The sequence below is a fragment of the Rana temporaria genome, chromosome 1 (genome assembly GCF_905171775.1).
Source record: "Rana temporaria chromosome 1, aRanTem1.1, whole genome shotgun sequence".
NCBI classification, from domain to species: domain Eukaryota; kingdom Metazoa; phylum Chordata; class Amphibia; order Anura; family Ranidae; genus Rana; species Rana temporaria.
In genome coordinates this window covers 62,393,919-62,421,797 of record NC_053489.1, presented here as the reverse complement: position 1 = coordinate 62,421,797, position 27,879 = coordinate 62,393,919, and the positions used below count along the sequence as shown (strand labels likewise).

At 43.3% G+C, this 27,879-nt stretch overlaps 1 protein-coding gene across 2 annotated transcripts in view; it reads left to right on the top strand.

Annotated features, from left to right (window-relative positions):
* FYB1 (FYN binding protein 1) overlaps positions 1-27,879 on the top strand; it is a 164,611-nt gene that overhangs the window by 115,220 nt on the left and 21,512 nt on the right. The window contains exons 9-12 of one of the 2 annotated variants that reach the window (XM_040338638.1): positions 2,761-2,902; positions 11,092-11,108; positions 15,586-15,649; positions 17,976-18,104. In XM_040338638.1, the coding sequence (XP_040194572.1) occupies positions 2,761-2,902; positions 11,092-11,108; positions 15,586-15,649; positions 17,976-18,104 (352 nt within the window). The remainder of the gene's footprint in view (positions 1-2,760; positions 2,903-11,091; positions 11,109-15,585; positions 15,650-17,975; positions 18,105-27,879) is intronic. The other variant, XM_040338646.1, reaches the window with a different exon arrangement.

Below are 27,879 nucleotides of genomic sequence, written 5' to 3'. Positions count from 1 at the left end.
CTTGATATAAATAAATTATCCATATGTGCTAACGCTTTTGAATCCTTGTTTCTGTTTTTAGGTTGTAATTACGTAAGTACATTGGAGTAGCCACAGTTGTTGATTACATTCAGTAATCAGACTTGGCTAAATGATTAACAAGAAAACTGATTGTACTGAGCCACTAAGGCCCCGTACACACGACCGAATCTGTCCGCTGATATTTGTCCGACGGACAGTTTCAGCGGACAGATCCGGTCATGTGTACAGCCGACCGGACCGGATTCCCGGCCGAGCGGACTTTTTCCAGCGGACTAAAATTTCCTAGCATGCTAAGAAATCTGTCCGCTGGAAACCTGTCCGTCGGATGTGTTCGGTCGTCTGTACAGACTCACCGGACATGTCCGACCGACCGCCATCCCTCGCATGCGTCGTACTGATTCGACGCATGCGTGGAAGCTTTGAACTTCAAGGCCACCCACGTCGCCGCGTCATCGTGACGGCGCGGCCACGTCCCCGCGTATTGTTTACGCGCGGATTTCTGTCTGATGGTGTGTACAACCATCAGACAGAAATCTCCGGGCGGACTGTCCGTCCGTGTGTACAAAAAAAAATTCTTATTTCTTATACAAGGTATTATTTTCTTATATTTCTTATATATAATATGCCTATTTTGTCATTCACTGAAGTCTTTACCTAAATGACTCTTGTATTGACTAGTTTATGTAAATTGTTTTCTTTTCATTTGGCTTTTCTTCTCTGACTGTTATTATAACTTGTATAAGAAATAGTGCAGCGCAATATAAATACAATTAAACTAAAGTGCAAAACACAGTTGTTATACCGATAACAAATTAATCATGAATGGTGCATAAATAATGCAAAAAAACAATATTAAAAGTGAAAAATTCCAAAGGAATAGGGTGACAACCACTCCAAATCTTCACCGGTGACTTTAACTTTAATTAAGTGACCCCTCCACCGTTAAGCCCGAAAGGCAAAACGGCAGAAAGGAAATACACACAACATGTGTCTTCTCAGAGATGGCAGCAAGCGACTTTAGGCTCCTTCCCCCGTACGCGTTACGTTGTAGCAACTTCTTCAGCGGGAAGTTGAGGAAGTTGCTACAACGTTAATGCCTTTTTAATAAACCTAAGCCGTTTTTAAAGCAGAGAGCACTTAGATCTGTTTTTTCTCTTATACTCGATCTCAATGCTGCCGAGCCTAAGAAGTTTGCTATCCACATATTGCACCAATCTGTCTATCGATTTCTGCTGGTATGACTGCCTAGTAAAACAGGGGTCCATACCTTAAGGTGAGAGTAGCCATTCTTAATGGTGGAGGGATCACTTATTTAAAGTTAAAGTCACCGGTGAAGATTTGGAGTGGTTGTCACCCTATTCCTTTGGAATTTTTCACTTTTTGGACTGTTTTTTTGCATTATTTATGCACCATTCATGATTAGTTTGTTATCGGTATAAAAACTGTGTTTTGCACTTTAGTTTAATTGTATTTATATTGTGCTGCACTATTTCTTATACATTTTTGCATCTTTTGGATTTTGTGATTGTCCTGTCAGTGTTCAGCTTGCATTAGTGAAGGGGGAGGTTTATTTTATTTAATTATTTGCGCTGATTGCACCCTCTTTTTGTTATATATATTGTTATTATAACTTCCCTAAAGTAACATACTGTATAATCTCCAAGTACCCAATTCCAAGCAACCAATCAGACATCATGGGCCGAATTCAGAAAGAATCGCGTATCTTTCTGCGGGCGTAGCGCATTTCATATGCGCTACGCCGCCGTAACTAAGTCAGGCAAGTACCGTATTCAGAAACAATTTGCGTCCTTAGTTACGGTGGCGTAGCGTATATGGGCCGGCGTAAGCCTGCGTAATTCAAAGTAGGTTGGCACTGGGCGTGTTTTATTAAAATGAACCGTGACCCCATGCAAATGAGGGGCCGAACGAACGACGCATGCTTACAGTCACGTCGCAAATACTCCCCAAGATACGTTGGCTCAATGCTTAGTCGACGTGAACGTAACTTACGCCCAGCCCCATTCACGTACGACTTACGCAAACAACGTAAAATACGACGCTGTTCCGACGTCCATACCTTAACATGACTTAACCCTGCTTTATGAGGGGTAAAGTTACGCCGGACCGACGCCTTACGTACACGGTTCAGCTAAATCCGACGGCGCAAGTACGTTTCTGAATCGGCGTATCTACCTAATTTGCATATTCGATGCGGAAATATACTGAAGCGGCCAACGGAAATATGCACCCAATATACGACGGCGTAAGAGACTTACGTCAGTCGTATCTTGGAGAAAAACAAACGTAAATGCCTTTCTGAATAGGCGTAAAGATGCGACGGCGCATATTTTAAATTACGGCGGCGTATCTGGAGATACGCCACCTTAAATCGTTTCTGAATCCAGCCCCATATTTTTATAGTGGTGCACTCAATGATTTTTGCCCATTGATTGCAGTGGTGTGCTACTCTTTGCATATCACCCGAATCGGAAAACTAGTGTGTTGTTGAAAATGGATGTACATAATATTTGGAAGTCTAAAGGAGAGTAGGGGGGCTCTTGATGGCATAGAATTGGTCCTCAGCTTCTAACTTCTCTGTGTAATAATGCACAACTATACCAGAGCAAAGATTTGAACATCATCATTGCCACATACTGCTGAACAACTGGTATATGGTAGTTTAATTTAGTAATTGCATATATAGTCATTTTTCTTTTACGTTGTTATTTATGTTCTTAGATGGTTACATCAAAACGACGATGGTGAATGTTGACTATGATTCTCTAAGGAGAAGAAAAACAGTAACTATGCAAACTCTCGTGAAACCCGATTCAGACCAGGACATTTATGACGATGTTGGAGAGGATGAGGCCAGCAGAATGTAAGAACCACAATTGGATCCAATAACCATACCCAAAACTCTGCTCTTTGTTATTTCATTGGATATATTGTGCTGGTGGAGTCTCAGATGTCTATGATTAATAATTATTAATAATTAATTTTTTGATATGTAAGTAGAACTCCAGGCACAAATCCCAGGGTATAAGTTGTAGGCCTCAAATACATGCAAACATCCTCCATCCAAAAAAATACCTTGGTAATGGTACTAACGCACCTGATGGGTAGAAAAATGTAGCCTTAAGGAAACTCATAAGGTTTGGGGTGAATTAAAAAAAAATTTTTACATTTAGATTTTTTAGCTGATTTCCAGTTTGGATGAGCTGCATCAATCAAAATCTTCAATGAGGCCCCGTTTCTCGGCAGAATTCAGCCAGAAACTCGATCGGAGCTGAATTCTGCCGAGAAACCCGGCCGTGTGTACACTTTTGGCCGAGGAAGCCGACGAGTTCCTCGTCGAGCCAAATAGAGAACATGTCCTCTATTTCCTCGTTGTTCAATGAGGAAAGTTGGCTCGCCGAGATCCTCGGCGGCTTCACACAGAACTCGACGAGCAAAACGATGAGTTTTGCCCGTCGAGTTCCTCGGACGTGTGTACGGGGCCTAAGAGTATACAAACCACAACCAAGTCTCCTCTCTCTCCTGCAATATATGTCCAAAGAAAGGGGTGCAATACTCTTCATATGCAAAAACATGTACGGTGCCTTGAAAAAGTATTCACACCCCTTGAATTTGCCATATTTTGTCATGTTACAACCAAAAACGTAAATTTATTTTATTGGGATTTTCTGTGATAGACCAACACAAAGTTGCACATAACTGTGAAGTGGAAGAAAAATGATAGATGTTTTACAAATGTTTTTACAAATTAACATCTAAAAGGTGTGGAATGCATTAGTATTCGGCCCCATTTACTCTGATACCACCTAACTAGAGCTGTACGATTAATCAAATCATTATTGCGATTTTTTCCCTGTTCCAATCGTGACAAAGTGTTTCCCGATCGTTTCTTATGCAGAGAATTCTCTCAGCCATCAAAAGTCAAAGTCAGGCAGTCTGCCAAGTTTTACAACATTCTTTATCAGTGGAACGTTAAGTCTAAACATTGTATCAATTTGTCTTTTACATCAAAGGAATAGACTTCTTTATGTAAATTAGGAAAGTTTAATCACTTAAACACTAAGGCCCAGATTCTCAAAGGACTTACGACGACGTATCGCCATATATGCCGTCGCAAGTCTGAATGAGAGCCGTTGTATCTATGCGCCTGATTCTTAGAATCAGTTACGCATAGATTTCTATTAGATCCGACCGGCGTAAGTCTCTTACGCCGTCGGATCCTAACTGCATATTTACGCTGGCCGCTAGGGGCGTGTACGCTGATTTACGCGTCGAAATATGTAAATCAGCTAGATACGCAAATTCAAGAACGTACGCCCGGCCGACGCAGTACAGATACGCTGTTTACGTTAGGCTTTTCCCGGTGTAAAGTTACCCCTGCTATATGAGGCATACATGCGGCGTACCAATGTTAAGTATGGCCGTCGTTCCCGCAACAAAATTTGAAAATGTTACGTCGTTTGCGTAAGTCGTCCGTGAATGGGGCTGGACGTAATTTACGTTCACGTCGAAACCAATACGTCCTTGCGGCGTATTTGGAGTCAAAGTCAGGCAGTCTGCCAAGTTTTACAACATTCTTTATCAGTGGAACGTTAAGTCTAAACATTGTATCAATTTGTCTTTTACATCAAAGGAATAGACTTCTTTATGTAAATTAGGAAAGTTTAATCACTTAAACACTAAGGCCCAGATTCTCAAAGGACTTACGACGACGTATCGCCATATATGCCGTCGCAAGTCTGAATGAGAGCCGTTGTATCTATGCGCCTGATTCTTAGAATCAGTTACGCATAGATTTCTATTAGATCCGACCGGCGTAAGTCTCTTACGCCGTCGGATCCTAACTGCATATTTACGCTGACCGCTAGGGGCGTGTACGCTGATTTACGCGTCGAAATATGTAAATCAGCTAGATACGCAAATTCAAGAACGTACGCCCGGCCGACGCAGTACAGATACGCTGTTTACGTTAGGCTTTTCCCGGCGTAAAGTTACCCCTGCTATATGAGGCATACATGCGGCGTACCAATGTTAAGTATGGCCGTCGTTCCCGCAACAAAATTTGAAAATGTTACGTCGTTTGCGTAAGTCGTCCGTGAATGGGGCTGGACGTAATTTACGTTCACGTCGAAACCAATACGTCCTTGCGGCGTATTTGGAGCAATGCACACTGGGATATGTCCACGGACGGCACATGCGCCGTTCGTGAAAAACGTCAATCATGTCGGGTCATGGCTAATTTACATACCACAGGCCCACCTCTTCACAATTTGAATTAGGCGGGCTTACGGAGCAAGTGTTTTGAGAATACTGCACTTGCCCGTCTAAGTTGCGGAGGCGTAACGTAAATAGGATACGTTACGCCCGCTCAAAGATGCGCCGATCTACGTGAATCTGGCCCTAAACCTTTTTCTGACAGTTGTTGTTTTCAAGTTAAAATAAAAAAAATTTGCTAGAAAATTACTTAGAACCCCCAAGCATTATATATATATATTTTTAGTAAAGACCCTAGAGAATACAATGGTGGTTGTTGCAATATTTTATGTCTCACTGTATTTGCGCAGAGTTCTTTCAAATGCAATTTTTTTGGGTAAAAAAATTACTTTAATGAATAATAATAATAAAAAACTAACCAGTAAAGTTAGCCCAAATTTTTTTTGTATAATGTGAAAGATTTTACCTCGCGAGAATCGTGAGAGTATCGTGATCTTTATTCTTAGCAAAAAAATAGTGATTCTCATTTTGGCCAGAATCGTGCAGCTCTACCCCTAACTAAAATCTAGTGGAACCAATTGCCTTCAGAAGTCATGTTTTTAGTAAATAGATTCCACCTGTGTGCAATTTAATCTCAGTATAAATACAGCTGATCTGTGAAGCCCCCAGAGGTTTGTTATTGAACCTTAGTGAACAAACAGCATCATGAAAGCCAAGGAACACACCAGAAAGGTCAGGGATAAAGTTTAAGCAGGGTTAGGGTATACAAAAATATCCTAAGCTTTGAACTAGTCAAAAGCTTTTAAATCCATCATCCGCAAATGGAAAGAGTATGGCACAACTACAAACCTACCAAGACATGGCCGTCCACCTAAACTGACAGGTGAGGAGAGCATTAATTAGAGACACAGCAAAGAGGCCCATGGTAACCCTGGATAAGCTGCAGAGATCCACAGCTCAGGTGGGAGAATCTGTCCACAGGACAACTATTAGTCGTGCACTCCATATATCTGGCCTTTATGGAAGAGTGGCAAAAAGAAAAGCAATAAGAAGTCCCGTTTGCAGTTTGTGAAAAAGCCATGTGGGGGGACGCAGCAAACATGTGGAAGAAGGTTCTCTGGTCAGATGAGACCAAAATTGTACTTTTTGGCCTAAAAACAAAACACTATGTATGGCAGAAAACTAACACTGCACATCACCCTGAAAACACCATCTCCACTGTGAAACATGGTGGTGGAAGCATCATGTTGTGGGGATGCTTTTCTTCAGCAGGGACAGGGAGCTGGTCAGAGTTGGTGGGAAGATGGATGGAGCCAAATACAGGGCAATCTTAGAAGAAAACCTGTTAGGCCCCGTACACACGGCCGAGGAACTCGATGTGCCAAACACATCGAGTTCCTCGGCGAGTTCAGCCCTGAAGCCGCCGAGGAGCTCGGCGGGCCGAGTTCTCCCATAGAAAAACGAGAAAATAGAGAACATGTTCTCTATTTTCTCGACGAGTTCCTCGGCGGCTCCATCGGGCCGAAAGTGTACACACGACAGAGTTTCTCGGCAGAATCCGGCTCTGACCGAGTTTCTCGCTGAATTCTGCCGAGAAACTCTGTCGTGTGTACGGGGCCTTAGAGTGTGCAAAAGACTTGAGCCTGGGGTGGAGGTTCACCTTCCAGCAGGACAACGACCCTAAACGTACAGCCAGAGCTACAATGGAATGGTTTAGATCAAATTTTGACTAAGGGGGGCTGAATACAAATGTATCCCACACTTTTTTCACACAATTATGTGCCACTTTGTGTTGGTCTATCACATAAAATCCCAATAAAAAAACATTTACATTTTTGGTTGTAACATGACAAGGGGTGTGAATACTTTTTCAAGGCACTGTATATTCCAACAAGCACAATTCAGATTTAGCTCAGTGTTCAGCATTTAGCGACATTTTTGAACATCATTTGTTCTTCCTCAAGTTGCAGGCATGGCACACTCAAAACTCTTGCTGAAAGCTGAACACTGATCTAATTCTGAATTGCATTGTACTTGTTGAAATATACAGTAAATCTGCTGTTGCATATGAACAGTTTTGCAGCTTGAGGAATATTGTGGCATGCTCAAAACTGTTGCTGAATACTGAACAGTGAGCTAAGTCTGAACTGTGTTGTACTTGTTGGAATGAGGCACAAGCTTGTCTTCCTCAGGGTTATGAGGACCTGGCCTAGGCTCTGAGGAAGACAAGCTTATGCCTCATAGAAACGTCATTACAGTACATGTACCATACTTCATGAGTAGGAATGAGCTTCGACTCGAACTCGAACATCAGCTGTTCGACCGTTCGCCGAATTTCGAACATTATGAGCTGTTCGCGCCAAATTCGAGTGGCACGTCACGGCCCATAATTCACTGCAGCATCGCAGTGCATTGCTGGCTGATGATTGGCCAAGCATGCACTATGACCCGCATGCTTTGGCGAATCACAGCGCGGAAAAAGCAGAGAGCCGTAATTGGCCAAAGCCAGGGTGGCTTTGGGCAATTATGTCTCAGGGGATTTAGTACACACCCCACACTAAATAAGGCCGCCTGCGTGGTGGCCTTGTGTAGTGTGTTGCGGCGGTGATTAAAGACAGACAGAGAGAGAGAGAGACAGTGTCATTTATTTTGAGTTAGATAGAGCAGGCAGGCGAGTCAGTTAGCTTTAGTTACAGTGTGTAGAGCAGGCATGTCCAAAGTCCGGCCCGCGGGCCAATTGCGGCCCGCATTCCGGTTTCGGACGGCCCGTCTGGTCATTTTGACATGTATGTCTTCTGTGGCCCCCAATGAATCCCTGAGCGCCGGGGGCCACAAAAGAAATACATGCTGGCTGCCTTGGAGGAGGCGGGACGAGCGCTGTGCATACAGGAGTACTTCCTGTTTACACTACGACCTGTGTAAAAGGAAGTCCCGTCTCTTCTGCTGCCATTGGACGACTGTTCTGTCCATCACAGGAGGCGGGACTTTCGATTAAAGAGGCCGCGATAAAACAGGAAATTTTCCTGTATGTCTGTCGGCGCTCGTCCCGCCCCCTCCCTGTCTCCTCCAATGCTGCAGATGAATGAATCAGACTGCAATGGTGCATTCATGGCAAAGGGGTGCTGCATTCAGGGCAAGGGGGTGCTGCATTCAGGGCAAGGGGGTGCTGCATTCAGGGCAAGGGGGTGCTGCATTCAGGACAACGGGGGTGCTGCATTCAGGACAACGGGGGGGGCTGCATTCAGGACAACGAGGGGGCTGCATTCAGGACAACGGGGGTGCTACATTCAGGGCAACGGGGGTGCTGCATTCAGGGCAACAGGGGTGCTGCATGTATGGAACTTGTGAGGCTGTATTGATGGGCAGTAACCCTAATTTTGATTCACAGTTCTTTATTTAAAATTTTTAAAGTGAAGGTGCGTGTTACGCTGATAAATACGGTACATCCAAATAACATGCCTGAGCTCATCTCTTTACCACACACAGCCACAAAGGCAACTGAATTCTTGTTGGGCCATGTATTAGTGCTCGAACGAACACACTTAGACCAAATTTTAATGGTTCGCAGAATGTCAGGCAAAATGGTCGGCCCTCATGCATGTTCACTTCATCAAATCTGGCCCTCTTTGAAAAAAGTTTGGACACCCCTAGTGTAGAGGATATATATGCATCCCAGGTGTTGTATATATATTTATACACTGTATTCAGTTTAGGTAGATCCGTTCCTGTTATTCTCTTCCTAATATACTGACAGGCAGGCAGGTGATTGTGCTAGCTGCAGTATTTTCACTTAGTGTACTGTGTCCTTTGCACAGTGTGCACCTAAAGCTTACCTGAATACAATTGCTAGTGTTCTCATACAAATACAGACAAGGACCTGCAGTATTTTGATTTAGTGTCCTTTGCATAGGACCAGACATTACATTAAAGTCGCAAGCAGTTTTAAATTACTTTTTTTCCTATAGAAATGTAATTTTGTGCAGGGACAGTTCTAAACACAGGGAAACACGTGCCACTTCACAGGCATACTATAGACACCCAGCAGGTACGATATTTAAAGGAATAATTCACTTTTTTTTTCACTTTAAGCATCATTAAAATCACTGCTCCCAGTGCAGTTTTTAAAACTTTTTTTTGCATTGATACCTGTCCCCTGGGAGAGGACCCGGGTCCCCAAACCCTTTTTAAGACAATAACTTGCATATTAGCCTTTAAAATTAGCACTTTTGATTTTGAACGTTCGAGTCTCATAGACTTTAATGGGGTTCTAAAGTTTGCACAAACTTTCGGTCCGTTTGCAGGTTCTGGTGCGAATCGAACCGGGGGGTGTTCGGCTCATCCCTATTCATGAGCACCAGGGCTCATTTTCTCTCAGCTCTCAGATACAGTATGTGTGTCTTGGGAATTATTGTATATATACCTCATATGTATACAAAAGTATATATTATAGTTCTCTACAACCTGGTCCGTCACCTAAAACAGAACTGCTAAGAATATGGTGACTGGTGGGGCTACATGTACGATGAAAACGGTCCGCCGGACCGTTTTCAGCGTATATGCCCGCCTGGAGATTTCTGTATGATGGCTGTACACACCATCATACAGAAATCCGCGCGTACACGATACGCGGTGACGAGGCCGCGATGATGATGCGGCGACGTGCGCGGCCCTGGAAGTTCAATGCTTCCACGCATGCGTCAAAGTCATTCGACGCATGTGAGGGATGGCGGCCGCTCGGACATGTACGGTAAGTCTGTACAGACGACCGAACATGTCCGACTGGCAAGTAACTGATTCTATGAATCAGGCGCATAGATAGGATCAGTGTAAGTCAAGCAAGTTTAGAAACATTTGCAAATGTACGCTGGAATCCTGTCCGATCGGCCGTACACACGACCGAACATGTCTGCTGAAACTGGTCCGCGGACCAGTTTCAGCAGACAAGTTCGGTCGTGTGTACGGGGCCTAAAACTAGCTATACATTTTTGAATTTCACAGGACTGAACTAGAGAAATCAGTCAATTCTTCCATCCAAACTAAACATGTGTGGATAGAAGAATCTACACTGCCGGCTATGGTATTTAGACAGCCACAGTTCCCACAGCTGTCTAAATAACTAAACAGTGGTTACATCTGATAGGATGCAGTCACGATTTGGCTGATAATTTGTCTTCTGCCTGGCACCTTGATTTTTTAATTGAATTATGTGGAGCTGAGTGGTGCCAACAGGCCCACCCACGGTTTGATGTTTAGCTGATTCAGCATTAATCGAGCCATGTATGTCCAGCTTTTGGCTAGCTAGACAATTTCGGTAGGAGGGAGGTGGCAAAAAACATTTGGCCTAAGGGGCAAAAAGTATAAGCTCGGCCCTGGGGCCTACAGTAGAAAATAAAGCCATAAGCATTCACATTTTTCATGTTTTATGCCTCGTACACATGATCGAAATTTCCGATGGAAAAAGTCAGACGGAATTTTTCCATCGGATATTCCGACCGTGTGTATGCCCCATCGGACTTTTTCGGACTCCGATGAAGAAAAAAACACGCATGCTCAGAAAGAATTTGCATGCTAAGGAGCATTGAACTTTCTTTTTTTTAGGCTTGTTGTAATGTTGTGCGTCACTGCGTTTTTGACAGTCGGAATTTGAACGGAATTCCGTCGGAAAAACCCGTCTGAGTTTATTCCGACAGAAACTTTCAATCGTGTGTACAGGGCATAAGTCTACATATGCATTCCAGAACACACACACAGCACTGAATGCTGCCAATTACTGAATAAGGTATATGTCTAAGAATAACAGTACAGCATACTTACCTTATTGTCTCTCTTAATTCACAGCTCCGCCGGGAACTCCTGTAAGTATCATATGCTTGTATGAAAAGGCCAATCAATTATAACACTTATAACATATCTTCAGGTATACAACCATAATTGCATAGTTACATAGTAGGTGAGGTTCAAAAAAGACACAAGTTCATCAAGTCCAAACTATGTGTGTGATGTTACGTCAGTATTACCGTATATACTTGGGTATAAGCCGAGTTTTTCAGCAATTTTTTTTGTGCTGAAAATGCCCCCCTTGGCTTATACTCAAGTCACCTTTTTGCGCCTGATCTCCCAGATTTGGGGACCCGGTACCAGCCGGCCGTAGGTTCCCTGGACCCCAAACTTGGCACATGTGTAGCCCCACTTTTCCTCTACAAGTGCAAAGTTTGTTTCCCAGGGGACCTACGGCCGGGAAGCACCAATTTTTCAAAGCCGGGCACCCCTTCCATAGACTCCCATGTTAAACGTCAGTCTAGGCATGGACACAGTGAGGCATGGACACAGTGAGGCATGGACACAGTGAGGCATGGACACAGTGAGGCATGGACACAGTGAGGCATGCACATGGACACAGTCAGGCAAAGTGAGGCACAGTGAGGCATGCAGATGGACACCCTAGGCTTATACTCGATTCAATACGTTTTCCCATTTTTTTGTGGTAAAATTAGGTGCCTCGGCTTATATTTTGGTCGGCTTATACTCAAGTATATACGGTACTTTGTATATCTCTGTATGCTGTGGTCATTCATAATGGTAGAATGCAAACTGAACTGATATGCTATGACATTAATGCTACACACACAGCTTACAGTTCCAACATAAGGGTTCATCTATATGGACACTCCATGGGAGTTTTGACATCTATTCCAAAAACAGAGCTCAGTATCCATATCGGTGGGACCGGCTTTGCATTACACCAAGTTGAGTCATGCCAAGCGATAAGAGTATATGCTTCTTCTTCCATGGTGTTTGCATTGAGTGGTGGATACCTTTCTATATCTATACAAGAACTAAATCAAAATACATTTAACATCTCTTCAATTTGGGATTTCTTGTGTTGTGGTCACTTTTATCCTAATTATTTTTCATGGAAACCTGTCATGACATACATACAATGACCATCATTGATAATCTCCTCCTTCAAATGTTCCCTGTATGGGTCAAAATGCATTTTTGGAGCACCATAAGTGCTAGCCAGCTCCAGTCTGAGAATGTTAAATTAAAATTCTATTAAACCCAAAAATCTATCATATGTATTTATTGCAGATACTTATATAGCTCCATCAATATACACAACGCTTTACATCTATACTATGCATTCACATCAGTCCCTTCCCTCAAGGAGCTTACAATCTAAGGTCCCTAACTCACATTCATACATACACATACTAGGGCCAACGTGGACAGGAGCCAATTAACCTATCAGCATGCCTTTGGACATACCTCCCAACTTTTTGAGATGGGAATGAGGGACACCTATCAGCAAATGTATGCAGGCATAGGACACACACCTTGCCACACACCCTTAAAGGAGAATTGTACCAAAAAAAAATTTGGTTAAACCCACAAGTGCTTTTTACCACTTCTGTTCCTTTGTATTGTTTTTTTTTTATTTACAAATGCAGAAATTTAGAAATCAGATGAAAGGTTTAGCACACTTTGTGATGGATAAATAGTGCATTTTATATACATCTATATAGATCAGACCAAAAGGAGGGACAAATAAGGGACAGAGGGACATTGTTCCAAATCAGGGACAGTCCCTCAAAATCAGGGACAGTTGGAAGCTATGCTTTGGAGAGCGGGGGGAAACAGACAGACAAAGTGAGAACATGCAAACTCCATGCAGGTAGCACCATGGTTGGGATTTGAACCAACAACCCTAGTGCTGCTAGCCAGTAGTGCTAACTACCTAGCCATTGTGCTGCCCAATAATATTGCAGCTTACCGTTTCTAAAATGTGGTGTAATCTTCTCCTGGTGATTCGGCCACTAAGTCTGTTGTCTTTTGTAGGTAACACTACCCTCTCCCTAGACTGACAATGCTGCTGTCCAAAAGTGTCCTTGTTGCCCTTCCATCCAGAAGGAAGGCAATCTAAGACAAAGGGCCAGATTCAGATAGATTACGCGGATCTATAGATCCGCTGATCTATCTGATTTAAGATCCGCCGCCGCAAGTTTTAGTGGCAAGTGGGTAATTCACTAAACACTTACCTCCAAACTTGCGGCGGCGTATCTTAAATCCCCCAGCGGAATTCAAATTCCACGGCTAGGGGGAGTGTAGCATTTAAATCAGGCGCGTCCCCGCGCCGATTTAACTGCACATGCGCCGTCCGCGAATTTTCCCGGCGTGCATTGCTCCCAATGACGTCGCTAGGACGTCATTGGTTTCGGCGTGAGCGTAACTTGCGACGAACGGTTTTGTGAATCGACGTACGCAAACGACGTAAAAAAAATATTTGACGCGGGAACGACGGCCATACTTAATATTGGCTGCGCCTCATAGAAGCAGGGGTAAGTATACGCCGGTAAAAAGGCTTACGTAAACGACGTAAAGTGACTGCGTCGGGCCCGCGTAATTGGCGTATCTCGCTGATTTACATATCGTCGCCGTAATTCAGCGACAGTTACAACTGTCGGATCTTAGGCATATCTATGAATCAGTCGCATAGATACGACCGGCCTAACTCAGAGATACGACGGTGTATCAGGAGATACACCGTCGTATCTCTTTGAGAATCTGGCCCAAAGTATTTTAATGACTGGATTACTGGGTGAAAATAAGGGAAAAAAAAAAACAGAAAAAAAATTAAAATATACACTAATGCAATCGCTTCATCTAAGACCCCATTCACACCTGAGCGACAAAACGCCCGACGCCGGACGCTTCTGTCGCTCGAGGGGAGAATTCCCATTGCTGTCTATGGAGATGGTTGAGAGTGGTAGGGGGCGCTAAAACAGTGGGCTAACTAAATAGTGTACCACAATTAGAAGAGCATAAACTCGATATGAATATATGCATAAAGGTGAGTGATTGAATGCAATTCGGGCCCTAACAGCAGGAACTGCATAAGGTGATATGTGAAACTGGATCTTGATACCAAAATATAGAGTGCCAAATAGCCATAAAATTGGATCTACCGGTAAAACAATATAAATGTGAAACACAATAGAAAAAAAGTGCTCTCAAAAACCAGAAAAAAACAAAAAAAGTAAAAAAAGTCCAAAAAAAATTTGTATTAACAACACTGTCCATGCACTCTTAAAGTGATAGTTGGCTTATTCCAAAATCGCAGTGATTCAACTTGACGGATAGGCATGCAATCTTCTTTAAACCAAGTGTATACAATTAGAATCTTCCACCACTTATTAGTAAACACCCGAGAAGTGCTGATGAAATGGGCTCTTACCAGAGCGATAGGGCTTGCTTAGTGAAAAGAAAGCCGAAATCGCATTAGCAGAATGATGTCTGCAAACATATGGAGCGTCTTCCACTTGTGTCACGGGCTATCTCACTTCAGGGAATTAGGCAGATGGGACATGGAAAGGCAGAGAACAACTCATAGTGCAACCGGTTTATTGAAATAAAAAAGTTAAAAACAAAGAGGGGCCAAGTGGCCACTTACACTAAAAAGTGCCCAACCCGGCACTAGGTCTGCAGGCTCAGATATGGAGGCACCAGCCTCTCATTCCGTGTCGGCGCGAGTCCGTCTGATGTCCTTGCTGACAGCCGAATGCGGGAGGGGGATAAAATTCAAAAGGAGTGACCAGGCTACGCCGCCGCTTCATCTAAGACCCCATTCACACCTGAGCGACAAAACGCCCGACGCCGGACGCTTCTGTCGCTCGAGGGGAGAATTCCCATTGCTGTCTATGGAGATGGTTCACATCTCATAGACGCCGAACGCCTGAAAAAAAGTCCCGGACCCTTTTTTTCAGGCGACATAGGCGTTTTCCCATTGACAGCAATGGGAAGACTTTGAGAAAAAAAAAAGTGAAAGTTTTGTACTCGCGGCAAAATACGCCGCTACACGCGAACGCGGCTGTCGCTCAGATGTGAATGCAGCCTAAAAGCTGATAGGCTGCTGTATAATCAATGTTTGTACTTGGGACTAGATATGAGCTTTGGGAGACCACTGGACTGAGTTCTGTAGGTATTTGCTAATGCTTAGTAAATACTTGCTGAATCTTATTAAATAATTATCTTTAGCTTAGTATTTGTAATCTAATATTTTAAAAAAATGCTTATGTAGTGACTTGTAGAGGCTTCCTTAAAGCCTATGAGAGTGGAAACTTTGGTAGATAGACTGGGAAGGTACGCAGTCTATCTACCAAAGTTGCGAATGGGGCTAACCACTCATTTCAGAGAGTCACAAATAAAGATTATCTGGATATTAAATGTAGTAGCATCTTGTAGTGTCTGGGGCTTTTACTATACATTTATACTAGCTGACAAATTTGCTTTAAATGAAATGAGCAGTTAATGCTGGATATTTTGTTTGCCTAGTCTTCCCACCTCCACCGAGTAATGATGACATCTATGATGGAGTTGATGACGGCCCCCATGACAGGTATGTATTCTGCATACATTAGTGAACAAAATGATGAATCCGCTACTATCACTGTGTAAATGCCAATACTTCAGCACAAGATATTTTTTTTCTTGTTATTAGCTGCTATTGCTACCAGCAAGTTGTATTGTGAAATACCAAAATTCACCATTTCTAATATGGCCCATGTTCATGTTTTGCATCTAATAAATGCTGACTTCTAGTATTGCTTGGGGATTCCAACCAAAATATGTCTTAAAAACTCTGTGCTCTGCTCAAACTTGCCAAGGGTTATCACTTCTCCTGCTGCATTCTCTGTAACACTTAGGCCTCGTACACACGACCGAGTTTCTCGGCAAAAACCAGCAAGAAACTTTCTGGGATTTTTTTTTTGCCGAGGAAACCGGTCGTGTGTACATTTTTCGACGAGAAAACTGTTGAGGATCCCGTCGAGCCAAAAAGAGAGCATGTCTTATTTTTCCTCGACGGGAATGGAGAAACTTGCCTTGTCGAGTTCCTCGACAGCCAAAAAAGGAACTCGACGAGTAAAACGATGTGTTTCGCCCGTCGAGTTCCTTGGTCGTGTGTACGAGGCTTAAGGCCTCGTACACACGACCGAGGAACTCATCGTAAATGAAACATCGTTTTCCTCGACGAGTTCCTTGTCAGGCTTGTGGAGAAAGTTGACAAGCTTTCTTTGCGTACACACTGTCAAGACCAAATCTCCTTGTTCTCAAACGCGGTGATGTACAACACATACAATGGCAGGGGAAGTTCGATTCCACTGGCATAACCCTTGGGGCTGCTTTTGCTAATCTCATGTTACTGCGTGTTAAGTAAAAGTTTGGTAAGAGCCGATTTGCACTTTTCAGTCTGTTACAGCGTGACGAATGTGCTATCTCCATTACAAACGCTACTTTTACCGAAGGTGCGCTCCCGTCTCATACTTTATTCTGAGCATGCGCAGGTTTCTAAGCATACACACGAACGTGTTTCTTGTCGAAAACCAGCCCGACGAGGAACACGGCGAGGAAATTGAGACTCCCGTCGAGGAAAAAGAGAACTTGTTCTCTTTTTTTCTCGTCGAGTTCCTCGACAGTTTTCTCGATGAAAAACATACACACGACCATTTTCCTCGGCAAAAAAGCTCTGCCACCAAGTTTCTTGATGGATTCTGTCAAGGAAAACGGTTGTGTGTACGAGGCCTCAGACTCCATTCACACCTAGCAATTTGCAATGCACAATTTTTTTTTTTTGCACAACACTCTCTATGATTTCGATGGACTGTCCTATGCAGGACAAACATGGACAAGTATCTCATGGCGCATTTTTCCTCATTCCGATCTGCACAGTTATTACCGTGCATTTAGCCGTGTTTATTGCACATTTTTGCATGTAGCAAAACTTGTGTTTGCTTCCCACATTTGGGTTGCCATTAACCAGTTGTCGACTGCCTAACGTAGATATACGTCGGCAGAATGGCACGGGCAGGCAAAGCAACATACAGGTACGTTGCTTTGAATCTGCCACCTAGCGGGTGAGCGCGCACACCGCTGGTGGCGTGCACGCCCGCCGCAAGCTCCGTGACTGGGCCCGCGGGACGCGCAGACTCGTTGTCCAACGGTGTCCCGCGATCGTGGAGATGCCTTTGTAAACAAGGCATTTCCCTGTTCTGCCTAGTGACAGGACACTGATCTACTGCTCATTGCGATCGAGAGCAGTGATCACTGTCGTGTCACTGCTAGCTCAGCCCCCTCACAGTTAGAATCACTCCCTAGGACACACTTAACCTCTTCCTCGCCCCCTAGTGGTTAACCCCTGCTAGTGTCATTTAACACAGTAATCATTGCATTTTTATAGCACTGATCACTGTATAAATGACAATGGTCCCAAAATAGTGTCAAATGTGTCCTTATCAGAACATGTAACACACCTGATTGGCCCCTAATGTTGCCCCTCCCTCATATGGCCTGAGTTCTACTGTAGCAAAAATCACAGTAGGCTGATATGGAATTAAACTCTGGTACTTACACTAGTCAAATTCAAAACTGCATGTAAATGTATTCATTTATTTTTTGTAGTGAATACATTACTGTTTTTTTTTTTTTTGGACTTCAGCTTTACATATTATAATAAATGCAGCCGGAAAAGTGAAACTCCCTATATTAGGGCAGGTAAGCAGAATTCAGAAAAATAGGACTTTCCATCCACTTCCCCATGAGATCTAAGAAGTAGGAAGCGATTCTATCCCTTTAGGAAATGACTCTGTCAGTTGGTGTTCTGTTGTTGCTTTGTCCCTTGAAATGTGAATGTCTGAACTGAACGGTGCACTCTACACACTGCAAAGCTCTGTACCGCAGGAGGAAGAGAAAAGCGGCACGTGGTCCTGGTTTAAGAAGCGGATGGGGACCCAACAAAAACAGAAACATGTCTCCGAAAAAACTGAGTCTGAAGAGGGTGAAGACGAGTTTTCGTTGTAAGATAACGCCTTAAAATTGGTGGCACCTCTGCTTACAGCAATTGGGCTGTACTAATTCACTGATATATCTATGCTACTGTTCCCAATCAAATATCTGCCATTAATCATTTGCTTCTCTGTCAAAGATTAACCAAATTCACCTGATCTGTGTTTGATTCACTGTTAAAATGTAAGCTAACAGAGAGACCAACTGCTGTTACAATGAAGGGAATTTTCAGTAAAAAGATAAGGAAAAACACGTTTAAAAGTGGGGCAAGGGTGTAACAAAAAAAAAATACACATATATATATATATATATATATATATATATATATATATATATATATATATATATATATATATATATATATATATATATATATATATACACCTGTATATAAAATGTGAATGCAAGTTACTTGCTAGGGGGAGAATCTCTGGGGGAATTCAGGATGGAAAAAGATCTGGAGGTCCTAGTTAATGACAGGCTCAGCAGTAGAATGCAATACCAAGCTACAGCAAGCAAAGCTAGAAGAATATTAACATGCATCAAATCGGATATTTACTCAAGAGATAAAACTTTAATTCCACCACTTTACAGAACTCTGGTTCAGCCACATCATGAGAGTGCTGTCCAGTTCTGGTTACTAGTGTAGAGCGGAATATGCCATATTCGATTTCTCGATATATCACGAATATATAGCCAAATATTCGAGAAATATTCGCTAAAATCGAATATTCGTGATATTTTATCCAAATGAAATTTTTGCGAAATTTCGCTATTGCGAATGCGAAAATAATTGCGAAATTTCGACAAGTGCGGTAGGAGAACTCTGATTGGCTCATGCTGAAATCGAATATTCGTGATATATTATCGAAATTTCGCGAATGCGAAATTGATTGCGGAATTTCGGTAGGAGAACTCTGATTGGCTCCGATGCAAAAGAAGGGCGGAGAAAGTATTCGCTAATATTCTGAAATCGAATATTCGTGACATTTTATCCAAAAAACAATATTGCGAAATTTCGCTAATGCGGATGCGAAAATGATAGCGAAATTTTAACAACTGTGGTAGGAGAACTCTGATGCAAAAGAAGGGCGGAGAAAATAATCGCGCAATATTCCTATTGCCGAATATTCGCATTGCGAATATTCGGCAATATAAAATGATCGCTTCAGCTACTCGGCCCAGTGTCTCTAATCATACCAGCAATGCTTTTAGACGTCGATGGAGATCACTAGGATGTGATCTGTTTTAAAAATAAAATTGAAAAAATGCGAATATTCAGAATAGCGAATATTGGCCGCGAAATTTGATATATTCGCGAATACTCGAATATGCCATATTCGAGCCGAATATTCGCAATACGAATATTCGTGAGCAACACTACTGGTTACCAGTCCTCAGGAAGGATGTACTAGAACTGGAGAAAGTCCAGAGAAGGGCAACAAAGATTAAAGGGTCTGGAGGACCTCAGTTACGAGGAACACCTACAAACAATAAACGTATTCTCCCCTGGAGAACAGGGGATATATTATGCCCTGTACACACGATCAGTTCATCTGATGAAAACGGTCTGATGGATTTTTTTATTAGATATCCGATGAAGCTGACTGATGATCAGTCGTGCCTACACACCATCGGTTAAAAAAATGATGGTGTCAGAACGTGGTGACGTAAAACACAACAATGTGCTGAGAAAAATGAAGTTCAATGCTTCCGAGCATGTGTCGACTTGATTCTGAGCATGCGTGGATTTTTAACCGATGGACGCACCCACAGACGATCGTTTTTTTCTATAGGTTTTTTAACCATCGGATAATTTCAAAACAAGTTCCTAGTTTTTTGACCGATGGATAAAAAACCGATGGGGCCCACACACGATCGGATCATCTGATGAAAACGGTCCATCAGACCGTTTTCATCAGATGAACTGATCGTGTGTATGCGGCATTAGTGATATACAAATATATTAATGGAGATTCTAGCATTGAGAGGAAACTATGCAGGCTCAAATAGCTTAACAGGACATGTGGCCACTCAATGAAGTTCGAGGAGAAGCGGTTTAACCTTAAACTGCGTAAGGGTTTCTTTACTATCAGAGTAGTAAGCATGTGGAAAAATCCTTCCATAGTTGGTGGTGTCTGCAAGGAGTATCAAAAATGAAAAAGAAAAAAAACTCTTAGGTGGGCATCTTAGCAAATGCAATATGCAGGGATATGCAGGGCTTTTTTTCTCAAACAATAGGTGCTGGAACTTAGCCATGACCCAACAAAACCCCCCCTTCTACAGACATCCTCCAAATCACATCAAATAGTGGGTGTGGTCATTAAGATTTCAAGAACAGTAGGAGGGTCTTAAAGGGGCATTAAATACCAGGATTAAATTACATACAGAGCGCAGAAACCAGACTTCTGTGTTTACAAGTGATTGTGGTGAGCAGACACCAAAGGGTCTGAGCTAGAGGTGGTGGAACTGAGTTCCATCAAGGTCCCCCTGACAAAAAGCCCTGGGGAGAGAGATAGCAAGTCTGGAAACGTTTAATGTATGTGTGCCCTGTATGTAACACCAGATGTATAATTAGGCTATAAACCAGCATTTTTGAATGCCCAGGGGCATGCATGCATGAATGATATGATCGTCTCTGCCCAGGGGAATCTGTTTCCCTGGACTTTTTTCAGATGTCCATAGCCAAAATATTGGCAAGGATCTTGAGAGCAGGGGATTAGCACCACCAGCATGGTAGTGGCATTTCATCACTGCCTTAGCTGACCCAATAATACAAAATGTTTCTGGATACTAGCTGTTCAATAGTAGCAATTTTGATTGAGCATCTATAGCAGTGGTTCTCAACCTGGGGTTGGGACACCCTTGGGGGTCGAATGACGATTTGCCAGGGGTCCCCGAATCCTGGGCTGTTCTTGAAGCCCGCTCTGCTCTCCCTAGCCTTTTTGCGGCTGCCCAGCTAGGCTGTTCCTGGAGCCCGCGGCCGCCCACTTAGCATCCTCGCAGCTGCCCATTCAGTTCACAGCATGGCAGGGGGGCAAAGACTGGAGGTCAGCTGACTGGTGAGGAATGTGAAGTGGGAGGGGCTGGATGAGACCCTATCTCCGGATTTCGGCATAGGTGTCACTGCTGAGGGACACTACAAAGTCGAAGAGTAACACTACCTGTGATTAGAGTTGCCATTAAAAGCCCCCACTACAGTTCTAAGATCAGCAGATGACCTTGATCAAGAGCACCAAAGTTGGCTGATCAAAACCCCCCTGCACTACCACTGATCCCACCCCCCACCTGCACTGTCACTGATCCCATTCCCCCCCACCAAGGAGTAAGAGAAGGAATACAAAATAAAGAATACATGAAAAGAGGGGAGGGACAAAGATAAAAGGTGGAGAAAGAAAAAGAAAGATGGCGAGAGAGAGGGATGGGGGGGGGGGGGGACAAGAAATTAGGATAGAGAGATAAAAGGGGAAAAAAGGAGAACAAAGTGGTACATCCTAAAATGTACCATAAAGGGTTTTAATACTGTACGAGTTGGAAGGGACTTAAGGATCGCTAAATGTCCATGGGTTAGGGGGCGCAAATGAATTGTCTTGGCTTAGGTGCTGACCACCCATGCTACGATTTTTTTTTTTTACTGTTAGGGGTCCCCACAACTTGGGAAATTTTATCAAGGGGTCACAGTAATAGAAAGGTTGAGAACCACTGATCTATAGGCTGTATGAAACCGCCTTGGTTCACTATCTGTCAAAATCTGGAAAGTACGAGGCCTAATTTTTAAGCCAAACCAGTATCGTTGTCTTTAATAGATGTGCTTTTGAACTTGATAGAAAATCGAACTACTCCAAGAAGAGTCAAATCCCTAGCACAGCCCCTCCCCTTGCATGTCATAGTCTCTCCTTTTCTGGGAGTGTCTAATTACTCTGTGTGCTGTTCCAATATCTCGGCCCCTCCACTTAGTTCCTTACATATTTTTTTTTTGTAGCAGATGTGAGAGTAGTGAAGAGGAATACTCTAGAGTAGTTATTGTCAGCCAGGGTTTCATAGATTCCATGGAACCCTAGGGTTCGTTCAGGGAAAGCAAAGGGTTACTTGAGCTGTGGCTAACTGACCTCCCATATGATAGTGCCTACATAGTTCCATGTCCAACGTCACTTGGCAAAGCCAGCAACATGACTGCACGGGTGTCATTCTGGTGACCTCTGTATTGGAAGGGGTATTCTTCCCCTTTACCGCCACCAATGTATGGGGCACTTTTCCAATGATGCTTGATGGACTAATATTAATAGGGGTTCCCTAAAGCCCCATACACACTATTAGATTTTCTGCAGGTTTTTGTCTTCAGATTTATCAAAACCATATAATATGAGGTCAAACCTAAGGCCTCGTCCACACGACCGAGGAACTCGTCGTAAATGAAACATCGTTTTCCTTGACGAGTTCCTTGTTAGGCTTGTCGAGAAACTTGACAAGCTTTCCTTGCATACACACTGTCAAGACCAAATCTCGTAATTCTCAAACGCGGTGACGTACAACACGTACGACGGCACTATAAAGGGGAAGTTCGATTCCACTGGCGCCACCCTTGGGGCTGCTTCTGCTAATCTCATGTTACTGCGTGTTAAGTAGAAGTTTGGTGAGAGACGATTCGCGCTTTTCAGTCTGTTACAGAGTGACTAATGTGCTATCTCCATTACAAACGCTACTTTTACCGAAGGTGCGCTCCCGTCTCATACTTTATTCTGAGCAATGTGCGGGTTTTTAAGCATACACACGAACGTGTTTCTCGTTGAAAACCAGCCCGACGAGGAACACGACGAGGAAATTGAGACTCCCGACGAGGAAAAAGAGAACTTGTTCTCTTTTTTTCTCGTCGAGTTCCTCAATAGTTTTCTCGATGAAAAACATACACACGACCGTTTTCCTCAGCAAAGAAGCACTGCCACCAAGTTTCTTGATGGATTCTGTCGAGGAAAACGGTCGTGTGTACGAAGAGTTTCAATTTGTAATGCAATCAGGCAGGCCCTTGCACTACATGTTTCTGGTAAATCTGAAGACAAGAATCTGCAGAAAATCTAATAGTGTGTATGGGGCTTTAGGCTGGGTTCACACTTGTCCGACAAACGCTCCGACATTTTTTAGCTCATGTCGCATGACGTGTGAAAATCAATGTTTCCCTATGAGAGCCGTCTTAACTGGTCCGACACAAGTCGGTCCGACTTTGAAAATGCTCCCTGTATAACATTGGTCCGACTTTGGTCCTACTTCAGCCCATTGAATATCATTTAAGTCAGATCAAAGTAGGATCCTTGTAGTTTCCAACCGACTTCTGACATCCGACATGGTGATTACAACAGCAGTAAAAGCGATTTATCTCACACTGGGATTGTTTTGATTGGTCAAAGGACAAGTCAGACTATCACAAAGTTGGATCAAAGTAGTATCATGTTCATGAAAGTTGGATGGATGTAGGACCAATGTAGGGCCCCGTACACACGATAGAATCCATCCGCTGAAAAATCTCAGCAGATCGGTTTCAGAGGATAGATTCTATGGTGTGTACATTCCTGCGGATATTTATCCGCGGAAATTTCCCAATTCCAGCAGATAAAAATTTGTAGACATGTCTACAAATCTATCCGCTGGAATTGGCTCCCGCGGATCGATCCGGTGGTCTGTACAGACTCACCGGATCGATCCGTCCGAAGGGATCCCCCGCATGCGTCGTAATGATTCGACGCATGCGTGGAATTCCTTTTATGACAGCGTCACGCACGTCGCCGCGTCATCATCGTGGCGACGGCGCGACACGTCATCGCGAGGGGATTTCGGCGCGGATTTCGATCCGATGGTGAGTACACTCCATCGGATCCAAATCCGTGGAAATCCGTATCTGCGGATAAATCCTCTCGTGTGTACTAGGCCTAGGACTGATGTCACAGAGCAAAGTAGGATGAAAGTTGGATGACTGTCGTGTCGTATCAGTGTGAACCCAGCCTGAGGCCCCGTACACACGACCGAGTTTCTCGGCAGAATTCAGCCAGAAACTCGGTTCAGAGCTGAATTCTGCCGAGAAACCCGGCCGTGTGTACACTTTCGGCCGAGGAAGCCGACGAGGACCTCGGCGAGGAAATAGAGAACATGTTCTCTATTTCCTCGTTGTTCTATGGGAGAACTCGGCCTGCCGAGCTCCTCGGCGGCTCCAGGACTGAACACGCCGAGGAACTCGATGTGTTTGGCACGTCGAGTTCCTCGGCCGTGTGTACGGGGCCTTAGACTTGAAAATGATTTCAAGGGCTCCTCTGGAGTAGAAGGTTGAGAAAGGCTGCTCTAGTATGTCATAAGAAATAATACTATGAATCACCTGGGGCAGCTGATATTACACTCCAGATGGCGGCACCCAGCAGCACTCTAAGGTCTTTTAGCAGCACTCTTAGAACTTTTAAATGTCTACATAAGGGAGAGGTTTACTGGTAAACAACATGCATAAAATATGTTAAATGCTCACATAATTTTATGGGAATATTTTTTGTAGAATTTAAAGGTCTGGGAATGTGGTCTCCTTAAATATACTTAGTTAACTTAAAAGCATTGGTGCTACTACGTTCACATCTCCTCTTTCTGAATAGCAGTTTAGACAAGCATGTAGCTACACTGGAAACTGGCATCCCATCTCTCTGCAACCCTGGCTGACTAGTCTGGCTCCACATTTTGCAAAGAGAGATAAAATTAAGATTAAGCTGTGTATTTTACTTCTCATTTAGAGCTTCCTGGTATTTTCAGTTAAAGGGAATTTTTAACAATACAGCAAATAAACGTATTGTAGACATTTGTGTGCTCCCAACCTTGTGGGGAAGGTCATTTTCTGTTTCAGCATGACTGTGCCCCGTGTACAAAGCCAGCTCCATAAAGACATGGTTTGATGAGTTTGGTGTGGAGGAACTCAATTGACCTGCACAAACATGACCTTGTTACTACTGAACACCTTTGGGATTAGTTGGTACCCAATGGGGTTGATTTGCTAAGACTGGAGAGTGCAAAATCTTGTGTAGCTCTGCATAGAAACCAATCAGCTTTCAGTTGTTTTTTGGCAAAGATTAAAGTGGTTGTAAACCTCAGTCATAAAATCTGCACAAATCACATATATCTGCAGTGTTTACTTATCTCTCCCCAAATCTCTAAGTGTAGTTTCTCTCTGGTACTTTGTTCCTCTGTTATCAGAATGTCTCACTTCTGAGAAGTTTTTCCAACATATGAGATACGTTTGTGATGGGGAGGAGAGCTCAGCACAGTAGCTTGTCTATTCAGAACACAGCTCTGTATCTTTCCTTCCCTCCCATTTGCTGTGTGAAGGGGATGTGTGCCTTTCCACCAATCAGCTCTCACACAGTGTAACTGCAGCTCTCCACCCCTCCTCTGTGGTACTAACAGATGAAGAAGGATTTTAACATGATCTGTCCTTTTGAAGGTATGTAGGGAAGAGAAGACTGCAGACACAAGTAAAACTTATGTAGGAGGATTTGTTTTATCTCTGTGTATTCCCTGAGGCCAGTCACTTCACTGAGTATATGATAGGGGTTACAATCACTTTAATTGAACAAGCTGAAGTTATAAGCTGATGCACCAGATTGTGCAATTTCCCCCAAAAAGTGAACTCGGTCTTCTCATCTAACATCAGTACCCAACCTCACAAATGCTTGTTTAGCTGAATGGACAACATTTCCCACCAACACACTCTAAAATCTTGTGGAAAGCCTTCTCAGAAGAATAAAGGCTGTGTTATAACTGCAAAGGGATGGCCATGGTATTGGAATGGGATGTCCAACAACATACAGTATAGGGATGATGGTCAGGTGTTCACATTTGGCTATGTACATTGGACATACAATACAGACCAAAAGTTTGGACACACCTTCTTATTCAAAGAGTTTTCTTTATTTTAATGACTATGAAAATTGTAGATTCACACTGAAGGCATCAAAACTATGAATTAACACATGTGGAAATTATACATAACAAAAAAGTGTGAAACAACTGAAAATATATTTCATATTCTAGGTTCTTCAAAGTAGCCGCCTTTTGCTTTGCACACTCTTGGCATTCTCTTGATGAGCTTCAAGAGGTAGTCACCTGGCGCAGCACCCCATCACTCTCCTTCTTGGTCAAATAGCCCTTACACAGCCTGGAGGTGTGTTTGAGGTCAATGTCCTGTTGAAAAATAAATGATGGTCCAACTAAACGCAAAGCGGATGGAATAGCATGCCGCTGCAAGATGCTGTGGTAGCCATGCAGGTTCAGTATGCCTTCAATTTTGAATAAATCCCCAACAGTGTCACCAGCAAAGCACCCCCACACCATCACACCTCCTCCTCCATGCTTCACGGTGGGAACCAGGCATGTAGAGTCCATCCGTTCACCTTTTCTGCATTGCACAAAGACACAGGGGTTGGAACCAAAGATCTCAAGTTTGGACTCATCATACCAAAGCACAGATTTCCACTGGTCTAATGTCCATCCCTTGTGTTCTTTAGCCCAAACAAGTCTCTTCTGCTTGTTGCCTTTCTTTAGCAGTGGTTTCCTAGCAGATATTCTACCATGAAGGCCTGATTCACACAGTCTCCTCTTAATAGTTCTAGAGATGTGTCTGCTGCAAAAGGTGGCTACTTTGAAGAACCTAGAATATGAAATATATTTTCAGTTGTTCCACACTTTTTTGTTATGTATAATTCCACATGTGTTAATTCATAGTTTTGATGCCTTCAGTGTGAATCTACAATTTTCATAGTCATGAAAATAAAGAAAACTCTTTGAATGAGAAGGTGTGTCCAAACATTTGGTCTGTACTGTAGTTATGAAATATTATCATCCAGCATTATAATTTAGGCTGCATTGGGCATACCCCTGAAAGTGTTAAAGGATGTAGTTTAATTTTAGTTAGAGAAATTCCAGATTGAAAAACTTTTCATCTTTGAACTGCCATTTGGTTGTCATTTGAATCAACATAAAAATATCACAGTATCTTCACCTCTACACCAATTCACCTCTATGCCAATTTACCTTTACGCCAATATACACACTAGCGATGTCAGCCTCAACAGCTCAGGTTCCTATTAACGTCTTCAGCATACATTTGATGGGTGAGCTGAGGTCTGATAACAATCTTTCACATTAATTTATTTAGTAAAAGACAAGAGATTTGGGGCCTCCAAACAAACCCAGCATTTTAGCTGCAGCATTAGCATATGTGACTCAGGCCCCGTACACACGACCAGTTTCCTCGGCAGAATTCAGCTTCCGACCGAGTTTCTGGCTGAATTCTGCCGAGAAACCCGGCCCTGTGTACACTTTCGGCTGAGGAAGCCGACGTGGACCTCGGCGAGGAAATAGAGAACATGTTCTCTATTTCCTCGTTGTTCTATGGGAGAACTTGGCCCGCCGAGGTCCTCGGCGGCTCCAGGACTGAACTGGCCGAGGAACTCGATGTGTTTGGCACGTCGAGTTCCTCGGCCGTGTGTACGAGGCCTAAGGCCAACCATACACGGTTCAAATCTTATCTGGTTCAGCAGGAAGAAGACAATGTCTCGGCAGGAGGGATTTTTGCATCAACACTGTCTGTATCGATGCAGAAATCAAGCACATTTCTTTCCTGCAACCCATGATTGCAGGAAAAAAATTTTGCTCTGTGTATGGCCACCCGGTTAAGGCTTTGGCTGAAACGTGTTAGCACTCTACTTGGTTTGTTTGAATGTCCCAGATCTCTTATCTTTTACCAAATAAAGTACTGTGGAG